The sequence below is a fragment of the Brachypodium distachyon genome, chromosome 2, assembly GCF_000005505.3.
Source record: "Brachypodium distachyon strain Bd21 chromosome 2, Brachypodium_distachyon_v3.0, whole genome shotgun sequence".
NCBI classification, from domain to species: Eukaryota; Viridiplantae; Streptophyta; class Magnoliopsida; order Poales; family Poaceae; genus Brachypodium; species Brachypodium distachyon.
This window is the reverse complement of record NC_016132.3, coordinates 24,203,254-24,228,265: the sequence shown is the minus strand read 5'-3', so window position 1 is coordinate 24,228,265 and position 25,012 is coordinate 24,203,254. Positions and strand designations below refer to the sequence as shown.

General features: G+C 48.5%; 4 protein-coding genes and 1 non-coding gene across 5 annotated transcripts; 2 read left to right on the top strand and 3 right to left on the bottom strand.

The window, feature by feature from the left end:
* Window positions 1-15: 15 nt before the first annotated feature.
* TRNAE-CUC lies at window positions 16-88 on the bottom strand. Its single transcript has one exon. It is a non-coding gene; the product is annotated as a tRNA-Glu (tRNA).
* Window positions 89-566: 478 nt separating this feature from the next.
* LOC100822849 (cytochrome b-c1 complex subunit 9) lies at window positions 567-3,062 on the bottom strand. The gene is made up of 3 exons (XM_003568450.4): window positions 2,851-3,062; window positions 2,706-2,753; window positions 567-908 (listed from the first exon to the last, which is right to left on the bottom strand). The coding sequence occupies exons 1-3, from the start codon at window positions 2,941-2,943 to the stop codon at window positions 858-860; spliced, it is 192 nt and encodes a 63-aa protein (XP_003568498.1). The 5' UTR covers window positions 2,944-3,062; the 3' UTR covers window positions 567-857.
* An 11,246-nt stretch (window positions 3,063-14,308) lies between these two features.
* LOC100821603 (membrane protein PM19L) lies at window positions 14,309-15,557 on the top strand. The gene is made up of 4 exons (XM_003568446.4): window positions 14,309-14,585; window positions 14,712-14,931; window positions 15,061-15,106; window positions 15,209-15,557. The coding sequence occupies exons 1-4, from the start codon at window positions 14,459-14,461 to the stop codon at window positions 15,332-15,334; spliced, it is 519 nt and encodes a 172-aa protein (XP_003568494.1). The 5' UTR covers window positions 14,309-14,458; the 3' UTR covers window positions 15,335-15,557.
* Window positions 15,558-15,917: 360 nt separating this feature from the next.
* LOC100846201 (protein ABCI12, chloroplastic) lies at window positions 15,918-22,428 on the top strand. Its single transcript, XM_003568441.4, has 9 exons — window positions 15,918-16,409; window positions 18,067-18,183; window positions 18,422-18,658; window positions 18,965-19,129; window positions 19,245-19,320; window positions 20,548-20,612; window positions 21,571-21,729; window positions 21,805-22,068; window positions 22,255-22,428. The coding sequence occupies exons 1-7, from the start codon at window positions 16,032-16,034 to the stop codon at window positions 21,718-21,720; spliced, it is 1,188 nt and encodes a 395-aa protein (XP_003568489.1). The 5' UTR covers window positions 15,918-16,031; the 3' UTR covers window positions 21,721-21,729; window positions 21,805-22,068; window positions 22,255-22,428.
* Window positions 22,429-22,502: 74 nt separating this feature from the next.
* Window positions 22,503-24,886, bottom strand: LOC100821003 (DNA-directed RNA polymerase II subunit RPB7). Its single transcript, XM_003568444.4, has 6 exons — window positions 24,664-24,886; window positions 24,393-24,558; window positions 24,244-24,294; window positions 23,924-23,989; window positions 23,508-23,576; window positions 22,503-22,887 (listed from the first exon to the last, which is right to left on the bottom strand). Exons 1-6 carry the CDS (start codon window positions 24,777-24,779, stop codon window positions 22,822-22,824), a joined length of 534 nt encoding a protein of 177 aa, XP_003568492.1. The 5' UTR covers window positions 24,780-24,886; the 3' UTR covers window positions 22,503-22,821.
* Window positions 24,887-25,012: the final 126 nt, after the last annotated feature.

Below are 25,012 nucleotides of genomic sequence, written 5' to 3'. Positions count from 1 at the left end.
GAAAATAACAAAAATTTCCGTCGCCGGGACTTGAACCCGGGTCTCTCGGGTGAGAGCCGAGTATCCTAACCACCTAGACTACGACGGATGACATTCAGAATGACATCCTCATGTTAAATAATCCGTAAATTGTTAGGTGAATAGCGCATTATCCTCCATCGTAAACCTTACTAGTTACTACCAGGAAGACAGTGGTACAAGATCCTCTAACGTATGCGGGCTGCGCAACCCTTTGGACCGGCGGTGGCGATCTATGATGACTATGCGTGTCTCATTTCAGATTTCGTCTGAGGTCTACGTTGACTATTGTCCTCGGGTGGCTAGACTAGCTGAAGCTTCCCCTGCTACCTCTTGGTTGATTCCCTCCAAGTATTGTACTCCTGCCTCTATTGGTTGATGATGTAATCATAATTCATAAATAATAAAGAGGTCTTTATTGTTTCAGGGGAAAAAAGATCCTCTGACGTATGCAGTCACTGACAATCGAGGTAAAAGAGTTAATCCAGAACGTTGGCAAACATCCTAATATGGTTCTGCAGATGATACAAAGCACGCAAGGCCAGAAGTGATACTATCCAAATCTTCATTAGCTTATCGAAATGACAACACAGCAATTACATAAGACATCACCAAATTTGAATTCATAGTTTGAGAGTATTAAACTGGTTCCAGAGCGACCAGAAATATCCGCTGTGCAACAGTTTTTGCCAAAGTGCTGAAAATGGGCGAAAAACTCATGGAAAGAGTTGAGAGTTTTACACTATTATTGTGCCAAAAGAAAATGCCAAAACATGGAGCTTTAGAAGATGTCTAATTTCATGTAAGGAAGATCATGGGAAGTCTACGCTTCAATGCTCTCACTCCTCAACAGGCCTTTGCCCCAGAACTGATATGTCTTGATACCGTTTCTGTATTTCAAAAGAGCAAAGAATTGTCAGCCAAAATTTGAAGCACTTAGCTTCTAAATTAACCAACTAACACACACAAGTTATACCCAATCATACTCTATGAGTGAAAAATAAGGTAGGAGTAGCTATGTTTCGTAACAGAAAGCTACAATGAACAGGTTTTCTATAAATGATCTACAAGCATTTCGTGCTAAGATCATGCGTGACACAGGCGTGTGTGAGGAAATGACTAGTGCGTTTGCATATGAGTTCAATTTCTGCAACCATTATTGTTGACACGTTGTATGCAGCAAATGGTCCAAAATAAAGACTAAAGAAGGTGTATGAAAGAACTACAGATGGTTTGCTAAATTGAGATAATATGCTATAGTGCTATGTTATTAGTTACTGGAAAATCTCCTTATATGCTACTCCCTCTGTTCCCTTTTATAAGATGTTTTGGCAAGTTATTTTAGCTTGCCAAAACATCTAATAAAAAGAAACAGAGGTAGTACTTGATAAGCATGAAATAATCATACAATAGCATGCAAGGACACCTGAGAAAGACTAATTAGCATACAGGGAAATGGAAACATCATCCGAAAAGAAAAAAAAGATTGTGCAAGGTATGTTATGCTCGAAAACACCGATACTTCACTTTGTGCGCGTACGGTGTCCGCTACGGGATACGTATCCGATACACTTCGATACGTATCCCTGGAGTATCGGTCGAATAAACGAAAAAAAAAGATTTTAAAGCTGGAAACTAGGTGGATACATCTAGGAGTCTTTAAGGATACGGCCCGGCCCAGCCCATTTAGAAACCCTACCTCATTTAGTGATATGTTGTATAACGATACAACTAGTTAAGTACTTAAGTAGATCTGTTGTTTGTGTTTGCTAGTTTGCTATGTTATGCTTGTATGCATTGCTGAACTTGAACTTCATTTGATCATTTCACAATTTCATGTTCATATTGATTTTATTTTTAATTTTTGTTTAAATTACTCAAACGTATCCACGTGATGTATCCCCGTGTCTGTATCCGTCCGATACCGATACACGTATCCGTATCTGTGCCGGCTAGATGTTATGCCATCACATGGTGAATATGCATCCATAATTCCATATAGTTCTGAGTTCTCAGACTTGTGTTTCAGTCGAAGTAAGAGCTATGCATGCTTTTCCGAGTCAAATTCATTTATTGTGTATCTTCAGTCCATGTCCTATCAGATATGTAGACCTGTACGCCACATACAATCCTCTAACTGAATTAATTAAACCTATACGATCATACAGAATCTGTATGATTCACTTTGTCATTTTGTTAAGCACTGTTATCATAGCATAAGATTATAACAGACGTACAGATAGCACTTTCTTTTTTGCTCACTATTCTACAAGATGGCAAATCACATAGGCACAACCATGACTTTTGATCTGAACAATTGGTGGAGCAGGCAACCTTCACCGTGATTTCTGGAAGAACTGGGGAGCTATTCGAATTTTCTTACTGATTCAAATGGTGTGGCTAAGATCAAAGGCACGCTAGATTGTACCTGGCATCGGATTTAAAACAGAGTAAAGCAACAAGGGCAGCATCAATGCCCCATTTTGCAGGAAAAAACAAGAATCACTCAACAGATTATTCCCATCTGATCCTAGCAGCAAATATAATTGGAACAAACACCGCACTGATCATAAAAATGTGGATTTTCTCATCTACTATCCAAATCAGAGATGCAAGATCTAGTATCCCACGAATGAATAGAGGTAAAAACGAACAAACGAAAGGGAAGCCATGAGAGAGAATTTTACCCCGACGTTGTTCATCTCCCAGACCTTGTGGACTCCGTAATCCACAGCCTGCGTCCAAATCAAATCACAGATAATCAGGAGGCCGAATCGAACAAGGCAAGGGAACGGGTAGATCTGAAGATAGGGATCGGAAGGGAGGGCGTACCCGCTCGCCCGCGAAGGCGCCGGCGACGACGAAGGTAACGTAGACGGCATTACGCCGCATCACCACGCGGTACATGGCATCCCAGAGACCCATCGTCGTCGGCGGTGGCGGTGACGGTGGCGGCGGCGTGCGCGAGAGAGGGTGGGGTATGCGACGACGGATGAACCGGTTCCCGATTCTGCGAGCCTTTCCGATGGGTGTTTCGGGCGACCTCAGACGATTTCTACCCCCTAATCTAATAGGTGGGCCGCCACCGCTCATTTCGTGTGTTTCGGGCCCTAAGCCCACGTGAGCAAACGGTACCCGACCGGCCCACTCTCCCATTTCGCTCGGACTCGCTCGTTTCTGAACCGGGCTACTACAAACGTGCTAACAAAAAACAAATGAGTTCATACTCAGCCCCTCAATTTTCAAGTTTTGAGTCGAGGTAAAATACGAGTAGATCTCGAGCAACTCACAAGCCTCAGCTTTTTTTGCACCCCTATTGATGCCTTTGCCTGTGTTGATCGATTTTGGTACGACGGCCGGCCGGCAGAAAATTTAGCGTTCTAAGGTAGAACCCACCCCTGTCACGGGGATTCGTCGGTCCCCTCGTCTTCTGCCATCATCTCGGCATTGCTCGGACTTTTTGACGCATTCATAAGAGCAACTCCAGCCGTCCCACTAAAAGACTCCTAAACGGGCTTGGGGGACACCAGCGCGAAAATTTTGACCCAGCCGGCCTAACCAATTTGTTTTTTAGCCGGCACAACTCAAAAAGTTAGCCGGCGCCCCCAGACCAAACCCAGCCAGGAAGGGAGGGGGGCGGCGCAACGCGTTATTGCGGCGGGCCCGCGATGTCAGCGACCAATTAATTGTCTCACCGGTTTTTTTTTCTAGAATACACCAAAGTCGGTGTATCATATATTGAAGAAGAAGACCGCGACGAGGCTACAAGGCCCTTAGGGCAAAATCATGAGATTATTCTCTTACAACCCACTGGGAAGCCACAAAACCACCACCCCTAAAAAGATTAACCGCAACCCAAGCGGATCCTTCATCCGTAACAGAGTGTAAAATCCTACTAACACACGGCGACTTACCATTGAACACTATGGAGTTTCTATGTCGCCAAATGCACCAGCAGACGAGGGTGATGGCCGTGTTTAGGTTCTTCCTGTCGCTCCAGCTGATCGTCTCCAGACTCACCACCACTCGGCAAGCGGCGTATGTCCCAAAGGAACCCAATCGGGCTTTCCCCAAGGAATGAAGATAGCCGACCACACTTGCCTGGCCACCACACAGCCAACCAGGAGGTGAGAAATGTCCTCCTGCTCCTGATCACAGAGCGGACATCGCACCGGATGCTGGAGACCAAGGCCACGGAGATGGTCGGCCGTCCAGCAACGCCCACGAATAGCAAGCCACATAAAGAACTTGCATCTGCTGGGCGCACGCGAGTTCCAAACCTCTGAGGCCCCCGGCATGAGCTCGCGCCCGCGGAAGAAGGCCACGTAAGCGGAAGAAGTCGAAAACAGGCCCGAGGCGCACCAGTTCCACTTGAAGTGATCATCCTCCTCCGAAAGAACCACCGAATGAACCCGGTCCCAAACAAGCAGGAACTCCTCGATCTCGTTGAAGGCAAGGTCTGGACCAAAAGATCGAAGCCAGGCATTGTTCGGAAGGGCTTCAGCCACAGTGTAGCGGAAGTTTCTAGCCGACACCCTCTGTGCAAGAGTGGGGGCGAGATCCTTAATAGCCATGACATTAGCCCATGGGTCATGCCAAAAGGAAACATTGCGCCCGCATCCTAACTCCACAGAGATAGCCGCCCGACAAACCTCCTCCGCAAGCAAAGGAACGGAAAGGTCAAACTCTGAACAAGGTCTAGAGTGATCAAATCTCTGAAGCCACGTCCACCTAGACTGGAGGGCAACGTTGAGTAGCCTCAAGTTTGGCAAACCCAAACCACCAACCTCCCGGGGGGAGCAAACCGTATCCCAAGCAACAAGGCAGTGTCCACCCTTGACCTCCTTTCGCCCTTTCCACAAAAAGCCCCTGCAAATCTTCTCAATTTCCTTGATGGTTTTCACCAGGAGGTCAAGCGACATCATTGCATAGATTGGCATGGCGCAAAGTGTAGTGCGGACAAGAGTGAGGCAGCCACCGGCCGACAACATGGGCGCGGACCACACTTGGAGCTTGTGAGCCACCTTCGCCACAATCCCTTGCAATTGGCCTGCCGAAGGCTTTCGAAGGCCAAGGGGCAGACCAAGATAGGAGCAAGGAAAGCCTTGAACACCACAATTCAGAGTTTGTCCCACAAGGTCGCCATGCTGCTCCGAGCAACGGATGAGATGGGCCGATGTTTTCGTGAAGTTGACTCGTATCCCAGAAGCCTCGCCGAAATCCTCGAGGATCGCCACACAAGCCTCAAGCTCATGATCCACAAGTTGGAGAAAAACCACCGCATCATCCGCGAAGAAGGATGCACGCTGCTCAAGCCCGCCGCGGGCAAGGCGCTCAAAGAGCCCAAAGGACTCCGCCCGCTTCAACAACCAATTAAGGGCCTCCATAGCAAGGATGAAAAGCATCGGCGATAGCGGGTCCCCTTGTGGCAATCCCCTCTTGTGCTCAATTGAAGAACCAGGAATTCCGTTGATAAGCACTCGAGTCGTAGCCGAGCCAAGCAGAGCCCCAATCCAACCCAACCACTTGTGACCAAAGCTGAACCACCGAAGAATGTCAAAGAGGAATGCCTAATGGAGGGAGTCGAACGCCTTCGTGATGTCAAGCTTGAGCAAAACCGTCGGGCAACGAAGCTTCAGCAAACGCCTCGCCATGGCCTGGACAAGCTGGAAGTTGTCGTGTATTCTCCTTCTACGGACGAACGCACCTTGTTGGGCCCCGACCAGCTGCGGGAGCTCCGGGCCCAGCCTGTTCGCCAACACCTTGGCCAAGAGCTTGCCCACATTGTGAATCAGGCTGATGGGCCTGAAGTCCTTGATGGAGGCGGCGCCCTGGATCTTCGGCAGTAAACAGATGAAAGCCTGATTAACCGCATCAAGCCCACGGCAGTCCAGAGAAGCGAACGCCCGGAAGCACTCCATAATATCCACTCTGATGACCGACCAACATGACACGAAGAAGCGACCTGTGAATCCGTCAGGGCCTGGGCATTTGTCCCTCGGCAAGGCCCGAACCACATTCCACACCTCCTCATCGGTGAAATCAGCCTCAAGGCCAAGCGGGCCGAAAGGCTGGGCGCCGAGAAAGTCAAGATCCAGCCCAAAGGCCCTATCCACACCCGAGCCAAGCAGGCCGGAAAAGAACCCATTGGCCTCGGCCGCGATTCCACGATGATCAGAAATGCGGACTCCCGCACTTTCCAAGGAGGTTATGTAGTTCTTCCGTTTTCTGTGACTCGCGTTTAAGTGAAAGAAACGTGTATTTGCGTCACCCTCACGAAGCCACAGAAGACGAGACCTCTAACGAGCAATTGTCCTCTCTAGAGAAGAGAGGCCCAACAATAAGCAAGGAGCGCAGACCACGCTCCTTATCAGAGAGACGCCTGGACTCCATCGCGACGTCCAGGCGCAAGATAACCGTTGTAGCCACCAAAAGTTGCAATTTTATATCCCCGATGAAACGGTCACTCCAGCTCTTCAGCCGCCTAGCAGTGCGCCGTAAGCGGGAAGCCACACACTGGAAGGGATTCAACGTCGGCACCACATCCTCATTCCACGCCGAATTAACCACCTCCAGGAAGCCTGGCACCTTCGTCCAAAAGGCCTTGAAATGGAAACATCGACCTACCCTCAAATCTGCCTCCAAGTCAAGCAACAATGGACAGTGGTCGGAGGTTGCAGTACTTAGAGCAGATAGGTAAGCATTCGGAAGTAAGGCCTCCCAGTCCACAGAAGATAACACGCGGTCTAGACGCTCTAGGGTGGGATTTTGCCTTTCATTCGACCAAGTGAAGCGTCGCCCGGCCAGATACAACTCCTTCAGGTCAAGATCAGCAAGGAGACGGTGAAATCTTGCCATGAGTCCACGATGCAACCTCAAGTTGCTTTTATCCTCCGGGTTCACGATTTGATTGAAATCGCCTACCACAACCCAAGGACCAGCATGGATGTCTCTGATATCCCTAAGCTCCTGTAGAAAACCAGGTTTATCAACATCGCGATGTGGGCCGTAGACACCCGTCAGCCACCAGCTTTTATCCAACACCCTCATTTGGGCCGTAATGGAATGGCCGTAAAATGGGGGTTAGACAGAGCCACCTCCCCTGGCTTCCATGCCAGGAGGATACCACCCCTCGTGCCCTCGGCCGGCAAGAAGAAAAAATCCGAAAACTCGGCGCCCAAACATTGAAGCACAATGCTAGAAGTAATAAGATGCAATTTTGTCTCTTGGATACAAACCACAGAAGCGGCCGAAGTCGAAACCACTTGAAAAACAGCACGGCGCTTGGCCCTAGAGTTAAGACCTCGCGCGTTCCACACAAGGATCTTGGGGCTTGCTGCCATTGAGCAGTCCCACTCGATCCACCACATGGAGGGCCGCTAAGCCTCCACCACGGCCAGCTCCTCGGCCATCAGAGGCAAAGCATCCGGTTCCCAACCAAACAAGGAGAGGATAGCGACGATGTTGTTCTGAGAGAGTGGGCGCTCAAAGAGCTTAAACGTCTCCACAGGAGTCGTGAGCGACGCCGGCGTGAACGGCTCCGCCGCTGCAGAGAGAGGCGAGCCACCCCCCAAAAGGCTGACACAGAACATGTCCATCTCAGGTCGAAGGAACACCGTATCCTCAGGGCATAAGGGGGGGATGTCAGGGAAGGAGATCGGGGAACCGTCTCCCGCCAACGAGGAACCCACAGGGGAAACCACAGGGATTGGGGAATCTGCCGTGGAAGAAGCAAGAGGCAAATCGACCACATTGTAATCAGCCAACTTCGAGGACCCCACCGGAGCACCCCAAGCTTTGCAAACCACCAGTGGCCGTATGACTACCTCCAGACGCATAGGATCAAACCCGTCCCCGCCTCCAGAAGAAGGGCAAGAGGGGGAGAACCATAGGCAGTAGCCGCGTCAGGCGAGGACAAGCAGGAAGGCTTGGCGGAGAAGGCCGGCCAGGGGTCGATGCAAAACCTGGGCCACCCAGTTTTGGACCAAGCGGCATCGCCGCCACCCGCGCCGCCATGGTCAGAAGCCCCCTGCCGCCGCGACCCACCATCCACAACTCCACGTTGACAAGCAAAGGAGTAGAAACGAGGCCCTCGAGGCGAAGGACCACACCCAGGGTCACGATTGGGGTCGTTGCTAACATCATCAGACGAACCCAAATCCGGAGACAAGTAATGGCCGTAGCCCGCCGGTCCCAGGCTCACCGGTTTCTCACCGGCCCCTCCTCGGCTCCCGAGTGGATTTTAATGGCCGTAGGCCGCCGGTTGCGACGCGGCCGTGCCCCCGCCTATTATCGCCTCGTTCACACGCCCACCGGTTCGCATTCCGGCGCTATAAAAAGGGGTCGACCATGTTCGACGAGATTTTGTACACTAATCTCTTCCGGTGGAATGAAAAAAAGATTCAAGCATGGAGCCAACAAGGTGTGGCCCTGTTCAGGTTGCTATGCATCATACATGTACGTGTATATGTAAATGCTCCTGCACGTACTCCTGATTTAAGATGACACGATTAATGGGCTAATGGCCAGACAATTAATTAGCCCAAGCTGGCTATATAGATTGCTAGCACGGCATATCTTTAGTCCATGTACACACGCGCAGGAGGCTGCTGTATCTATACCATTAAATTGGAGTTGGTGGTGATGATACGGTCGGCCGTCGCTCTACGTCCGCCCTCCCCGATGGCTCTGCTTTTTTTCCGAAGCATTGTTTCCTTCTCCCAAGCCCGCGTCTCGTTGCCGCCGCCCTCCCTCGCTGCGGACGCAGCCGACGCTGCCCTCTCCTTCCCTACACGCTCCGCCGCCGCCCTCCTCCCCTGTGCGTGCAGCCTCCTCCCTATGTCCCTCCCCGACTTCCCTGCCCGTGCTTCCGTCGGATCTCGGCAGCGCGCGTGGCAACGAGAGGTGGAGCGGGCAGGGCGAGTGGTGGGCGCGCACATCAGGCCGCAGCGTGTTGGGCGGCGTCCACCTTCATCGATTCACGGAGGATCACCGAGATGCAGGCGGGCAGGCGGCGGAGAAGGAGCAGAGAGCGCCTGTTGCGGGCGTCCGCACGAGGAGCAGGGAGAGGCAGGAGGGAGCACCCGCGGCGAGCATGGCCGACGGGAGAAAGTCGGGATTGGGAGATGAGAGGAGGTGAGCAATGGAAGTGGCGGTGCTCGCTATAGGCGCCGATAGCGGCGGGGCAGGACTGGTCGGCGGTCGGTGAGTTCCTGGGCTTCGCGGTGGCGAGGCAGAGCGCGCACCGGCGCTCGACCAGCGACTCGGCGGTGTTCCTGGAGCCGTGCCTATGGTCGACGATGTCATTGGCGACGGCGAGTTCGACACACACTGTTGTCTGTTCCATCTCCACCTCACACCAAGACGCAGCTGAGAAGCAGCACAAGAGTGACAGCCATGGCTCAGGGAAGAGGCACTGCGACGCAGGGACTCACCATCGGCTTGCTCGTCCTGTGCCTTCTCCTCGGCGCTGCCACCTACAAGGTCGACTGGTCAATGGGTGCGGACAGCTGGTGGTGATGGGCGCTTTCGTTCTGCACGGAGGGCGCCGGGAGCTACTTCTAGACGGAGGCGGTGGTGCGGCTGGCCTGCGGAGGAGATAGCAGGGTGGCTAGCCCCGACGACATGCTGCTCTCCCTTCGCGCCATCATGCATCTCTGCGATGCCATGCCACGTGCAGCTGACGCCATTGTCCGCCATGGCTTGCTCCCCGTACTCTGCTCCCGGCTCCTCGCGATTGAGTACCTTGACGTGGCTGAGCAAGTAAGCTGACAGATCTGACGAACACTAATCTGACGATCACATTAAGCTGAAGTGTGTTATGTGATCATGCTTGTGGATGAGCAGTGCTTGCAGTTGTAGGCGTTTGAGAAGATATCGCGGAGGCAGCCGACGCCGTGCTTGCAGGCACCAGGCATGCATGATTACTGCCGTGCTGACATACATTGACTTTTTCTCTACAAATATTCAAGTTAGAATTGCAGCATTTTCATCTTTTTGCTTAGACTTAACTACATTTGCAAATTACATCGGATTATTCAGAAGCTTGCAGTCTCAGCTATTGCATGTTATGGATTCAGTACCAATGTTGTGTAATCTACTGCAGTCTGAGGACAAGATAGTATTGTTCGTCACCAATTTAACCGAGCTTATCTAGCATGTATGTAGTGCTCTGCTAATGTTTCAGGTGATATAACATCGCACGTACTGGAAAAGGTTGCAAATTGCTTGATAAGCATCGCAGACTGAGTTCAGTAGAGCTTATTGACCACCTCTGCCACCAGGATGTGGTAGAGAAGGTTCTTCCTTTGATCAACACCAACGGGTTCTCTTCCCTTATGCCATCAACTTGCGGTGTATGGTTGTATGTCTCTTTTTTTTTTATCGATGGAGTTAATTGTTGTTTGTTCTCATTGCAGAACTTGATTGGGCTTGTGTCCTCAAAAAAAAAAACTTGATTGGGCTTCTCGCTAAGCTAGCCTGTAGTTCACTTGTGGCTGTGAAGTATCTCTTTCAGTTGAATATTGGCAGCATCATAAGGGGGATTTTGGTCACTTCAGATCTCTCACATCGGATGATATATTTGCCATCAGAAAACCAAAATAACCTGTTTGTTTGTTTAATAATACCTTATTTACTTTCAGACCATTTTCTATCGTTTTGTTTCTGGCATGTCAAACATTAGGTGGTCCATAACCTAGATATAATACATCTCAAGCCTTTTGAAAACCAAAATAACCATGTTTTTATCAAATCATGGCCATTTTATACCACGGCTTCGAATTGGCATACTCGGTCTAATGTTTCATTGACCAAATGACAGTCGGGTGTATATTTTATCTTGTTGTTCTGCACGGACATTTCAACATTTCAACTAGTTAGCTCAATCGGCCGGCTACGCTCGGACGAGCGGGCTGCCAGATGCTGCACTGGCCGATCGTGCGCGTAAAGATTTGCGCGCTACATACGCATGGTAATTAAGCTTGCACCCGACGGAAAACCTCAACGCTGCTGAAACATGGAAACAAATATCAACAATACAGGCGCTGATTGATTGTTGCTTGCACCCGACGGATGGAAGTTTCCTAGTATGTCCTGAGGTGAGGCGGTGCTCTTCTCTTTCCAAAAATTCCTAGCTTCTACACCTCCTGCCTATAAATACACGAGGAACGACAACTTCAGAGGGGAGGCGCACCAGCCGACCAGGACCCGGGCGGCCAGAGGAGAACGCGCCCCAGGCGGTGGCGGTGCACAGCGGCCTCGTCCATGAGGTAAGGGCGGCAGCGCGTGCCCTAAACAGAGGGCAGCGATATGGTGAGTCAGGTGAGAGGCAACGCTGGGAGAAGAACCACAGCGCAGACGCACATACGCGACCTCGACGCACGAACGTGCAAAAACGTGCCAAAGTTCACCTGATGATAGCAGCCGTCTTCCCTCAAGCGGAGGATTAATGCTAATGCATCTTCTTTACATTTCTTGCTTTCTTTTTTATCACAGCGGCCATGAGATCGGCCAACAAACTACCGGCGTACATCCCTTGTCTGTCTCGTCCACCGAGACGTCGTTGCCGTGCGGCGAGCCACGGCGCTTGGCCGTCACATCGGCTCATCACGTGGTTGGTGCCACTAACACTACACGGCCCGGCCATGACATCGTCTTGGCGGCGCCCTTCTTTCTCACCCAGCCACGACATCAACATCGCCACACGATGGCGACGAGGCTGCTAATAACGTGCAGCCTTCCGGCGCGCATGGAGCACGGAGCAGAGAACACGGGATCTTTTCGCTCCCAGGTGCAGCTCGCCTACATGGTGATGCATGGTGCTGCCGGTACCGGCCAGAGGCCGCATGCAGCCGTGACATCGGCACGGCCATGTACACCGTCATCGTGGAGTACATGCCCATTCATCATCATGCTAGGCGCCGCGGCTCACGGCGTTCCTCTGCGTGATGTCCATCGAGATACCGCCATACACGGTGTCATGCTGGACGCCGTTGCTTCACACAGGGCACCGACTACGGCATCCACGCAGCCGTCTACTCCAACACATCTACGCCAACACTCTTTCCCAACATTGTCCAAGCACCGGCGAGGCGAGGCTTTACTACACCGACTAGTCCTTCTCCGATGAAGGAAGTATGTTACTTGCTTGCACCGACGAGGTGCTAGCAAGTCATCACATCCACACCGGGACATCACCAGGCCCGGCACCGACAAGGCGAAGGCCGTCCACCCGTCTGAACCGACGAGGCTTAGACATCTCTTCATCATCGTACAACGACAAGCCGGAGGTCTACAACTAAGCATCACCGGGGCACGGCGTACCACTCCACCCTTCCACTTCACCTCCACATCACCACCGTCTACGCCAAGAGCACACGGAGAAGACAAAGACTTGAAGAAGACGACCATTGCAGCAGCTTAATCGGAGGTGTCTCGCGGCTCGAGCCGTGGGAGTAATTAAGCGGGAGCTTTACGAGGCCCCGTGAACCAAGACACCACAATCGCCCATGTCATATTGGCCGTGCTTGTAGGCCACGGAGCGCACTCTATTATGAGAAATTGTAATTTTGTTTCTCCAACTGAGATTAATAAAATGCATATTTCTCTATGTTTCATTTGTGTATTTAGGTACACTGGCACACCCGCGTTTATTTTTCACCGGCGCATGAGAGATACTTTTTTAAAGTATTTTTCGTGTCAAACAGACCATCGGCGGTACTCGACATTCCTCTCGCCGCCTCCTCCCTCTCGCCCTCTCCTCTATCGCCTAAACCCTAAAACCTCCGACACCCTGGCTTCTGACGACGAGACCTGGCGTCGCGTGACGCTTACGCTAGAGGAGGCCGAGGCCCTCCACGAGCACGAGTACTCGGTGCCGTCCTGCTGCCGGCACACTGGACCTTGAGCATCGGCGAAATCCGGACGCCGCCGGTGCCCACTGGTCGTGCTCGGACAGCCGTCATCGACGCCCACTGGTGGCACGGGTGGACGGCGGAGGAACGCCAGGACCTGGCGTGGAACGCGCCACCGGGGCGAACTGGGTGCCGCTGTTCGCGGACCGCCACGCCATCGACATCGCCCGGTATGACGGCCAAGGCAAGCGCCCTCCGTCGGGCCGGTTCAACATCGACGGCCGGCGCCGGTTCGGGCGCGGGCGCTCCGTGGCGACGGTTCTCGCCCCCATCGCCGCCGGCGATAACCCTTGCCTCGAGACTCCGCCGTCGGCACTGGTACGGGGCCGGTCCAACCCACTCCGGCTCCGGCTCGTCCCACAGCGCCTCCTCGCCGGCGCTGCGCTCAAGGACGAGCCGGGTTCGTCCTCCCGCCGACGGGTGCCGGAGCCGCCTCGTGGCCATCTTCGCTTTGTCCGGCCAAAGCCGGAGCCAGCTTACAAGCACTTGGCGCTCGAATGACACTAGGACGGCGACCTTGAGGAATTCCCGGGGCTGCTGGCGGTGGAGCGCGCCAGCTAGCGCCTCCTCGGCCTCGCCATGACGGATGTCGAGGCCGAGGCATGGAGCGCCAAAGAGGCGGCCGAGAAGAAGGCAGGGAAGAGGCCGAAGCTAGAGCTGAAGGTGGAGCCGATCACCCTCGACTCCGATAACTTCGACGACGCCTACCTCGCCGACTTCAGTGACCGGCGCGGCCGTTTTTTATTTTAAAATTATGTAATAAAAACTTTATGTTTAATTAAATTTCACCTACTTCATTTAAATTTTGTCTATTTTCAATTTTTGGAGGAGTTGGTATTGGAGGCGCGGCTGGATCACGACGGAACCCTAAATTTTTTTCCGCCGACGCCCCCCAAACGGCCTAAAAAAGCGGCGGCGCCGAACGCCAAATGGAGGGCGCGGCTGGAGATGCTCGAAGTGTTTAGTAACCTTAGCATGAGTTGTGCAGCCATCATCCACAACGTTATGTCAGGAGGTGTGTCCGATCTTGCGGAATTTTGGTTTGGGTCCTCGTTTATATTTTATACGCATTTGATGAGTTTTAATCAGTATATTTTTTTCCCCCGCCGTGTAAGGAAAAGGACCGATGCGATCCGTGCTCCAAACAAGAGAGCTCCACACTGGTCACTGGGCGAAGAAAAGAATCCCTGGTCCCGTGTGGAAGCAGAGGAGACGAGATCCGTCCCTTGCAGAGCGCAAAAGCAGCAAAACCCAAGCGCGAGGAACACCTGGCTTTACTTGCAAAGCAAACGATCGAGGTAGCTAGCTAGGGAGGAATATTTGTGGCTTGTGCATATGCATCTCTTAGCTGAACGCCAATCTCTTCGTTAAAAGAACAGACATTTCCGTTGCATGTGTATATATACATGTCGTGGATCACCACTTAACAGAGCATACATAACGTGCTATACAGCAGCAAGAGAGAGCGAGCGCACGTGCATAGGCCGAGCAGTTGTAGATCGATCGATCGGCAAAAGAAGTAGAGCATGGCAATGGGCGGGTCCAGGTCGGTGGCCGCAGGGTTGCTCCTCCTGAACCTCATCATGTACGTGGTCGTGGCCATCATCGCCGGCTGGGCCATCAACTACAGCATCGACGACAGCGCCCACGCACGTACGTAAGCCATCCAGATCAAGTGCAAAAACTACTATACCCACTGATGGGTCGGACTGAAACCCAACCCGAATTGAAGCTAATCTGAGTATTAACTGATTTGTTGGCGTGGATGCGTGAGTGCAGTGAAGGGCGCGACGCCGCCGGTGAGGCTGTTCCCGATCTACTTCCCGATGGGCAACCTGGCCACGGGCTTCTTCGTCATCTTCGCGCTCCTCGCCGGCGTGGTCGGCGTCTCCACCTCGCTCACCGGCCTGCGCGACGTCACTGACGGCCACCCAGCCAGCATGATGTCCGCCGCCGCCTCCGCCATCGTCACCTGGACACTCACCCTCCTCGCCATGGGGTAAAATTCGCCATCATCAATAAGCAAAAAATAAATAAAAACGAGAACCTCTCAGTTCTTCTCTGTGTAACAAAGCTTGAGCACACACACGTCCGGTCCGTGGGTCCTAACAAGTTTTTTTGGCGGCAGGTTGGCGTGCAAGGAGATTAGCATTAGCCCGAGGCCCCCGAGCCTGGTAATTATTTAACCAAGAACGGGAATTTCTCGCCGTTTTTTTTTTTTGCATCAGAGGCCATGGCATCTATGGTTTTGACATGAGTGTTGTTTGTGTGAGCAGCTCGCGTTGGAGACGTTCACCATCATCTTGGCCGCGACGCAGCTGCTCTGCGCCGGGTCGCTCCACGCCGGGGCCAACGCGGCCATCGTCACGACGCCCATCGGAGCCCGTGCATACAGGGTTTGATCTGGATCCGGGAAGCACGTACAGTATCATCTTTGGAAACGATTTGGTTGTGCGTGTGCGTGTGAATGAAATGAGTGTACGGATTGTGCTAGCTAGCGTCTCATTGACGGTAGTATGAATACCTGTGGTGTAAATCGTGTGTTCCGGTGGGATGTTGTTACGCAAATGATCGATGTATCGGGGACAGAACGTATATAATTCTTTGATTTGTCGGCTTCAGTAATTTGGAGCGCCATGGTCACTCCATTTCATAAAAATTGGTGTATTTTGTTTCGTTAAGACAAAACTTTGACCAAAAATTACATTATTAATATGTAATCTATATCATACAAAATCATAATTATTAGAAAAAACTTTTAAAACGAATCTATTGATATAAATTTCATGTATGTAAAAATACATACCGATAGAGTTATCATTGGTCAAAACCTTATCTTAACTAAACAAAATACGCCAACATTTGTGAAATGAAGAGAATATGTTGGTGATCCATGCAAAGACGACCGAATGTAACATCTTGCTTCGAAATATAACGGGCAACGGTACATTCTGCTTATTTTGATTTCGAGCAAAATTTTGCTTCAGGACCTGTTTCTGGCGGTACCTGCTGGGTGGTGGCTGCTGCAATCCTGCCTAGGCTAGCTAGGCCGCTCCCCCCACCTCGCCCTGCCTGCTCCCCTCTCCGGTCGAGCCACCGATGGCCGCCCTCCACCTCCGCCCTTTCCACTCCCTCGCTCTCCCCGCAGCCAAAACCACCCCTAGTCCCAACTGGCTCCTCCCGCCGAAGGCAAGGGCAAAGGGCAGAAGCGTCCGCCTCGCCTTGTTCGTGTGCGCCGCTTCCAGTTCCAACCCCACGCCCGCAGCCCCCTCCTCCTCGGCGTCGACCTCGGGGGATAAGAATGGCGCCGCGTCGGCCGCTGCTAAGTGGGCCGCGTGGATCCCACGCGCGGCGGTTGGCGGGGTCGGCCCGGAGCAGGTCCTCCGGCTCATCTCCGGCGCCGCGGCCACGCCCATCTGCCAGTTCGTCGACTCCCCTCGCACCTTCCTCCACTCCGTCGACCCCCGCGTCAAGCTGGTAATTAGCCTCCCTTTTGGATAAACTTGCAACTTTACGAGTAGCTTCCAGGTGCTACCTCCTACGGGCACGCACAGAGCATGCACATCAGATTCTCGTGGAAATGCTGCCTCCAGGTTATGAACTAATGAATGAAAAGAGAATGTATCACTCCTATCACCAGGCATTATACCGACATCGGCTCCTTGATGTGCAGTTGTGGACCTGTGGTTCTATTTTGGTTATGCTGAATAGTCCATGATCTTGATATATATGCACCAACCAGCTCACCCAAAAGCCTAAGCATGGTTGAGGTGATACATTCAACACATGGTTGTCAAAGCTCACTGCAAAGGGACAGCAGAAGAAAGATTGGAAGAGGGTTTATTGCTTGATTTACTACATGTGTTTTAACCGGTTCACATAAATTAAGATTACAAGGAAATTATAGAAATCAGATGGCCACGTGTTACACGGTGTCTTAGAGCATCTCCACCAGCATGAGAAAAACGGAGGAGAAAAACTCGTTTTTGGGAGTGAGAAAACACAGTTTTTTCTCCTTCACAGTTTTCCTCTCCACCAGCATGAGAAAAAACGGCTCCCTATATTTCATCTTACACATGGCGGCCGAGGCAGGCCCCGCCCAGCGGCCTTCTTCATGTGGCAGGGGCGGCAGTGCAAGGAGTCGAGGGTGGCGGCGATGGAGGGAGTCCGGGGTGGCGGGGACGTCGGGAGGATGGGGCGGCGGTTCCGGGCAGGTAGCCCTGCGGCAGCCGGTCAAGCCCGGGCTCCATGACCGGGCCGATGCGGGCAGGGCAGGCCGCGGGGAGGGCATGGAGGGGCGGGGAACCTCCGGGCCGAGACGGCGGAGGGAGTCGAGGCCAACGGCGACCGTCTGGCGGCGGCGGGGACCTCCGGGAGGCGGCGCGGGCGAGGATTTGTCGGCAGCAGGAGGAAGTTGGCGACAGTTGGGAGTGAAAGCGGAGGAGGAAACTTTTTTCTCCTCGGGGTGTTGCCTCCCTATTTGGAGGGGGGAGGAGAGAGGTTTTTCCTCCCTCCCAAAAAATTTACTCATTGTAAAGTGCTTTAGGGGAGCTAGTGGAGCTGTTTGGAGGAGAAAAAAACAGGTATTTGGTTTTGGAAGTCAGTTTTCTCCTGCTGGTGGAGATGCTCTTACTTGTCCAGTTGTTGTATGCATCTTAGAGGGGAGGAGAGTAGGGCATCTCAGACAACACTAGTGCATTTTTTGCTGCTGGTCAACATTAATGTAGTACTGATATCATATATTCATACATCATTAAGTTACGTCAGCATCGACTTTATTGTGAGCACTCCATATGGAATTATTTTAAAGACTTCCAGGACAATTTTATTTCATTTCCAAAGAAAAGGTTAGCATTGCTTAGACCACTAGTACTACAGCCCTCTCTAATTTATACCAGCAAATTACATGAAAAATTATATTTTGACTGTTCCTGCATATCCTGGAGAGCTTTTCAACTCCCATTTTCTTGTTTGTGTTTCACGACATCATAATTGCCTGACCAGTTTGTGTTAGGGTCTCTTTTCTGGATTTGAAGTCTTTTAGTTAAGTATGGAGATCAATTGAATGGTCTTGTAGAGTTGTAGTTGTTGCTATCCTGCTGCAATTAAACAATGTAAGTACTATTGTTTGCAGGTTTGGCTCTTGGCTCTTGTTGTCCTACCAGCCAGGTCAAATATTTATATGCGGTTTGGTTTGGTAACAGGCCTTGCTCTTCTTTCAATGTGGGTTCTGCCAAATCATGTCTGGAAGGTATGGCTTGATTTTAAGTCGAAATGAACAAACACCGTATTATTGATTACTCGTGCCAGGATAGCCAGTTGTGGTTTTAAACTTGCTCACGTATCCAGTGCAAACCTTCATTGGGTGCAAACTTGCGAACTATTTACCAATGTTACTCATAGCATTTATTGTCTTGCATATTAGACATATTCTTCTTGAAATATGCCTGCTTAGCTTGTACCTGTAAACCAAATTATTTACTCTGTAGGATCAACTTGGAAGGGTTACTCTTCTTTCAGGCATCATATTCATAATGCTGGGATTTGGTTCCGATGGTGCACCTTCATTAGTCCAGACAAGAACTCCTCCCCCATTTGTTCTAGGTGTGCCAAATATTCCTTGTTCCTTGAGTGGGTATTCTTACACTATCATGAAACTAGGACCACTACAGTTTACAAGGAAAGGCTTATCAGTAGCAAGTACATCAGCATGCCTCTCATTTGCGGTATGCCCTTAATTTCATTAAAAAGTATTTTGTCGATGTCTTTCTCTTGCCTTCATTATCATACGCTTTCTAATGCCTTTTGCATCTCTGGTGGCATGTTTGGAAGAGGGGTATTTGTCGGTAAAGTTTTGGTATTTTGTTCAGATTTGAACTAAATACCGAAGCTCACAGAAAATACCTTCAAACCAAACAGGCACTGAGTGGAAAATACACTAGTTTTCAGTTCTTTCTTAACAAGTAGTGGATTAGTTTTTCATTCAAAAATATTTTGGTATACACACTCTCACTTGTTTTGTTTGGATGCAGATATTCCAAAGTGCAAGCCTCTGCTTGACCACAACCACTCCTGAGCAACTTGCTTCTGCTTTGTGGTGGTTTATGATTCCACTGAAGTTTATCGGTGTGCCAGTTCCTGAGATAATACTTACACTACTACTATCTTTGAGGTTCATTAATCTAGTATTTGATGAGGCAAGTATAGGGTAATTGCCAAAGTAAACATTGTCTTTACCTTTTTCTAACTACAAAGATGATTGTTAGTTGAGACTAAACTTTGAAGCATAACATTGTTCAAATATTTTACTAGGTTCGCAATTCAGCACTGGCAATTGTAGCACGTCGAATAGATTGGAAAAAGCTGGCAACTATGGAGACTATAGATAGTAAGTACTTTCTACATACCTGACCTTGCTAACAAACCCTGCCAGGAACAAGAACAAATACCTAATCTCTTTTTTTGACAGAACAAATACCTAATCTCTAATCAGTTAACCTATCTGTTCATTTTTATGTATCTGCTGAAAGTTGGCCTAAAATAAAGAAATCCAAAAACAGTATAATTACCCAAAATTACCCCAGAAGCACAGATTTTGCACCCTCTCTTAAATTTACTCATGTAGTTTCGTAAGTAATGGAAATTGCATCTGCATTTTAGCCTTTAAGAAATGCATACTTGATGTTGTTCACCAAATTTCCTTTTACTGGAAGAATGATAGATGAACCACACTAGTTGGTAATCATAATCTTTAAATGCACATGACTAACAGCAGATTTTTACACATTGGTCAAAGTCCAATTCCAACAGTGCCATATTACTTTTCAGATATAACTAAGGGATACACTGTAATTAGCTGCTCTTGTTGATACACCAAAGCTCATTCTCTGTTCCAGAACATTTACTTCCAACAGTTATTTGCAAGTAGGGCTGCGCATAGCCTAGCTAAAGGAGTGATGACATACGGAGCAATTATCAGCTTTCGTTTCAGAGTTTATATTTCATCTTCATGCATGTAGCTATCTGGTAGACAGTAAATTATTGCTTTCTCAAATATATAATATCCGACCTTCTAGTATTATTTTCTTATAATATGGAGTTATGTATGCCTTCACCAATAAAAAGGGGTGAAATGCCTTAATTTCTGAAGTTACAACTTAAACTCTTTTGAAAAGCATATGTTTTGGTGAAGCCAAAAACTAATTTCAGCAGGCCATTGCTATTGCCCTAATCCTATGTAGGGTACTCCCTCCGTCCACATACAAGTGTACATATGGGAATTTCAAGAAAATTAAGAAATGAGATAGAAAATGCATTGAGAAGGTGCCAACCACCACCTCTCTCCTCTTTAATTCTCCCACCCCCAATGAGCTAAGTGCATGAAGAAATGTTATTGGGTTTGATTTCCGTGTAATGAGAAACAAGCAAGTTTTTTTAGTCTAAAGTGCTTTGAAAAGAGAGAAGTACACTCATTTGTGGACAAATTTTAAACCTAAACGTACACTTATTTGTTGATGGAGGGAGTATCTTTGTGTGGCCTGGGTCGAACAGCTTTACAAATTATGTGGAAATCAATACCTTCAATTCAAACTTACCTTTTTAATGAAATTTGCAGTTTTCTTCAACTACGTCCAGCGAATTTTCAAAAATATATTTGATCATGCGGAGCAAATATCCAAGGTCAGTTCATTTTCGAATGAATTTATTGCGGTCATTCTGTACTTTCAAATGTAAGTTGATGCCTTGATAAACATGTCAGTGTGCTACTCATGTTGTTTACATATGTTGTTCTGTGAACTAATTAGAATTTTCTATCAATTCATCTACTAGTCCTTGATCACACAGATAATATAAGGATAGGATTAGTAAGATGATTTATCTGGACTACCGCAGCATGCACTAGCATTATATTATTATCAAATTCACATGGTCTTTTACCTTTTGAATGCAATAGTTTTGGAAGGATTGTCCTGGCACTGTTACTATATAAGTTTGTAAGCATCTTGTTGGCGTACGGCAACAGCGCATCACATGAAACCCATCAAGGCCCATGGAAATGGTGCGCCAAAGAGAATAAACAGCGACAGCAAGTCCGGAACGTTATTACTTAGCTATCGAGCATTATTGTATTAGTGGTTCAATCTTATAAAGTAATCTTGGGATATGACATTTTCTACTTTTGAAGATTATCTTTATTAGTAAGAAAGTTTTAGATTAAATAGTTAGATTGCTGGCACTATATAAGCTCAGAATTATCACACTTTTGATTAAGCAATGAATAACAAACGAATCTCCCCAAATCCCTAAGTCTTGCCATTGCCTTCCTTGACCAGCTATTCCAGTCCAGGCTAGGACATTCCACAAGTTGTCTGGATGGGTTGTTTATTAGAACTTGATTGAGCAATAACTGCTTAAAGAACAAACCGAACGGAGTGTTGTACATACATGAAGCCTTAATTTATAGGAAGTCGCTCCTACCTAGTCCCATTGATATCGGAGCTCGTAAGAATGATGCAACTTGATTACATCGGTGATGCATGGCACTTTCAAGCACTTAACTTTGTCTCGATCATAATACTTGCATTTGATCCTTATATTCTCTCTGTAACTTCTTTTGTGTTCTGGTTTTCCGTACCAGGCAATGATTGCTCGAGGATACCGCGGTGACCCGAGCAACCACAAAATCTACTTTCTTGCAGAGTCTTCATTTGGCATTGTGGATGCATTTTCATTGCTCTGCCTATTTGCTGTAATGGGTCTGGCTTCCTTCTCAGATAAACTGGTTTGATGGTACCAGGTATTCATGAGCTATTCATATGTTTGATATTGTGGTGTACGTTCCAACTTACTGGCATCTTCTCAATTGTTTCAGGAACTCAGCGATATAGCCATGGGAACGCCATCCCCCAATCCCCCATGTTGCTCAAAACGTGATCTACACTCAATAGCAGCAGCCCGTTCAGTGTGGTTGGCACATCAGTGTAGTGGAAACATAGTACGGAGTAACATTATGATATTGCATATTATGATCATGGAGAACAAATAGTGATTTCAGTGTATTGCATAACAACGTTTTGGAGAAAAGGCACGTTCTAAGCGGGCGAGTTATGTGTATTCTATACCCAATGCTAAGCAGGTGAGTGATGTGTATTCTATACCCAAAGCAAGATAACAACTATGTTACTTCCTCTGCTCCTTTCTATAAGACGATTTGGCAAGCCAATTTGAATTGCCAAAATTTCTTACAAAAAGGATTGGATGGAGTATTTCAACTTGGTTGTTAATTATGTTATCTGACTAAATTTATTCTGTTACTGTTCAGGTGCAACACCATGTGACATCACCCGCAAACCCTGATCATGGAAAGCTACAGTTAACATTAGTCTAGTGTTCAATGGAGTTCGTCAGATGATGTACAGATTGAACGACCTCAATTATCTGTCTTAATATCACGAGAGGCATCCTTTGCAATATGGAAAAATATAGTTTTACTTCAGTTCAAAGCATTGGCTCATACTTTCATTTATTTTAGGTATGACGTGTACAACAATACCTGTTACCGTAATCAAATGTGAGACAGTGACTTGGCAACAAACTACTCCCTTTGTCCATCCAACAAAGGATGTTGGACCGAGGGAGTATAATAAATCGTACAATCTTTCTGTGAGGGTGTTCAGATAACTGCTTTGATCCCAATACATCAACCGCGGTAAAAAACATCCAGTACTGTGGATTGTTGACTACACAGTTAAAAAAGATCCTAGTTATGATATTACAGGTTATAATCCCCTTGCAACCTCCCTTGGGAGCTTCCGAAATTCGACACTACAGTACATCAGAAATGTGGAAGTTCAAGAACATGATGAGGGTGCAGTCTTGTCTAGATCATTTACACTGCTGCTCCAGGATCACTGATAACACCCAGAAAGTCATCTTTTATCGTGCCGATACAAAACTGATACAAAAAGGATCAAACTGTAAGAACATAAATATGCCAACAGGATACTAAAAGGTGTACGAGAGTATGGATACATAAATATGCAACTGTAGCTTCATGAAGAAATGATCTTTCCGGTTTTAGATATCTGATATGTTCTCAAAATTTGAACAGAACATCTTCTCACAGATAACTAGTGTCTAGTAGTGAATAAACAAATGATCCACGAAGAATCCAAACAGAATTGGAATATAAGTACCGAGTCCTTGAGCAGTTATAATGTAATGATGTATGGTTGAGGAAAGAATATTTCATTTTTTCACACCACTAAAGGACGACCCTATTTGCATTTGATCTATCTGAATTCATAGGCAACTGCTGAAATTCCTGGATTAATTAATTTACATTGCATGAAGGTTGCAATTTACTTAAAACTGCATATGCCTTCTCATAGGCAGTTAGACGCTACAAAAATAAATGCAATCATCTAGTGGCACTGCAATTGGAATTACATCATCCAGTCGAATGTCAATAAAACATATGATAGTTCTTACAGAGCTCTGCCCCAAAATTTAGAAGACTAAGCACGTCCAAATCCAATTTAGGAACTTTTGTAGAACAAAGGATGATGAACTTACTATTTCTGTTGCATCAACACGAGTGCCTATAATCTTCAAACGCACCTCACTTTCTTTCTGAATTTTTACCTGAGCGGGGCAAAAAAACAACTCCCAGTTAGCACAAGAAACTGGCTACCACAAATCGCTTTCGACAGGACACTCAAATTTCGATATCTGTATTTCATGACCATACCCAATACATAATCCTATTCATTTAAAGTCTATTTATTTTATATGTGTTCATGTATGCAGCAAGCATTCATATGGCTTATAGATCCCACAGTTAGATGAGGAAAAAGAAAACACAAGCACACACATCTTGATTTCAGAGATGTCACCACTAACAGTAAAGGACAAGCAAGTATTTCACAACCTTCCAGAACATTTAAAGACGAGAAGAATCGTAAGAACCAGTTATATAGACAGAAGTATACCGATCCATCAGATGTTGTGTAGTTTGGCACATCACCAGATTGGAACTCCATATCGTCAGGAATCAACTGGATACAAAATAGAAGAACAAACAAGTACACAACACCCAGCAAGTCAGAATGTGCAAGTTCAACAAGATCTTTATAAGAGTAGAGGATCCTATTGACATAACAAGCAGCCATGCTAATCACGCCAACAAAGGAGTATTGCTATTCATGTCTGGCAACCAAATCAGGTGTAAGACCTAGTACTGAACTATTTATTGAGCACACAGAGAACTCTAAGTTCATAGCAGCTCTAATTAAAAGCACACGGCACTCACATGGTTTGACACGAAGATCTGCACAGGCCCAGCCTCTGCGAAGAATCCCATCTGCAGAACCGACAAGATGAACAACCGAAGTCCGTAATCTGAGAACTGAGCAGATCACAGAAATGTCAAAACGGCCATAATCGTTCAGTGAAATCCACCTTGTTGACCATGGTGACGACGGCCTCGAGGATCTCGCCTTTGAAGGGGCGGAAGACGACGCACTGGTACTTGACAGGAAATGTGACGAAGCCCGTGCCCTCCCGGATGAGCCCCTTGCCGATGTCCTCCACCCCCGTGATCGCCACGACGAACCCGTGCCGCCCGCTGCAACAAAAGCCATCGAGTTCAGCGCCGACCGAGCTCTTCCTACTCCCTAAACCCTAGGTCTTAGCGAACCGCAGGGGCGGAAGCGATAACGAGAAACCCTACCTGCAGGTGCCCTCGACGTCCTTCATGAGCTTGGCGACGAGCTTGTCGCGGAGGTGCGGGCCGAAATGCCTCGGGTGCAGCTGCATGTTCCGCTCCAGCACGATGTGGAAGAACATCTTGGCTTCGCCTCCTCGTCGTCGGCCCGCGGCGGCGGAGGCGAGCGAGTCCTTTCGCCAATTTGGGAACGGCTATTGCTGTGCTAATCGATGCCCGGCCCCGGGAGCTGCGGGAATAATATGCGTGTCTGGGCCTGGCCGTCAGATCTTACGACAGCACATCTATGACCGTCCAAGACTTCAATGTGACACTTGACACTTTGACCGCGTCCCCATCAGGCAGCGGTTGCCGA

Bases quoted from the DNA above. Each gene is read 5' to 3' on its own strand.
- LOC100821603 (XM_003568446.4), top strand. From the start codon at position 14,459: ATGGCAATGGGCGGGTCCAGGTCGGTGGCCGCAGGGTTGCTCCTCCTG. The intron at 14,586-14,711 runs GTACGTAAGCCA...GCGTGAGTGCAG, and splicing joins CGACGACAGCGCCCACGCAC to TGAAGGGCGCGACGCCGCCG. The intron at 14,932-15,060 runs GTAAAATTCGCC...TTTTGGCGGCAG, and splicing joins CTCACCCTCCTCGCCATGGG to GTTGGCGTGCAAGGAGATTA.
- LOC100822849 (XM_003568450.4), bottom strand. From the start codon at position 2,943: ATGGGTCTCTGGGATGCCATGTACCGCGTGGTGATGCGGCGTAATGCC. The intron at 2,754-2,850 runs GTACGCCCTCCC...ATTTGGACGCAG, and splicing joins GCGCCTTCGCGGGCGAGCGG to GCTGTGGATTACGGAGTCCA. The intron at 909-2,705 runs GTAAAATTCTCT...TTTGAAATACAG, and splicing joins GGGAGATGAACAACGTCGGG to AAACGGTATCAAGACATATC.
- LOC100846201 (XM_003568441.4), top strand. From the start codon at position 16,032: ATGGCCGCCCTCCACCTCCGCCCTTTCCACTCCCTCGCTCTCCCCGCA. The intron at 16,410-18,066 runs GTAATTAGCCTC...TATTGTTTGCAG, and splicing joins TCGACCCCCGCGTCAAGCTG to GTTTGGCTCTTGGCTCTTGT. The intron at 19,130-19,244 runs GCAAGTATAGGG...ATATTTTACTAG, and splicing joins TTAATCTAGTATTTGATGAG to GTTCGCAATTCAGCACTGGC.
- LOC100821003 (XM_003568444.4), bottom strand. From the start codon at position 24,779: ATGTTCTTCCACATCGTGCTGGAGCGGAACATGCAGCTGCACCCGAGG. The intron at 24,559-24,663 runs GTAGGGTTTCTC...CTTTTGTTGCAG, and splicing joins GACGTCGAGGGCACCTGCAG to CGGGCGGCACGGGTTCGTCG. The intron at 24,295-24,392 runs GTGGATTTCACT...TCGGTTCTGCAG, and splicing joins TCGTCACCATGGTCAACAAG to ATGGGATTCTTCGCAGAGGC.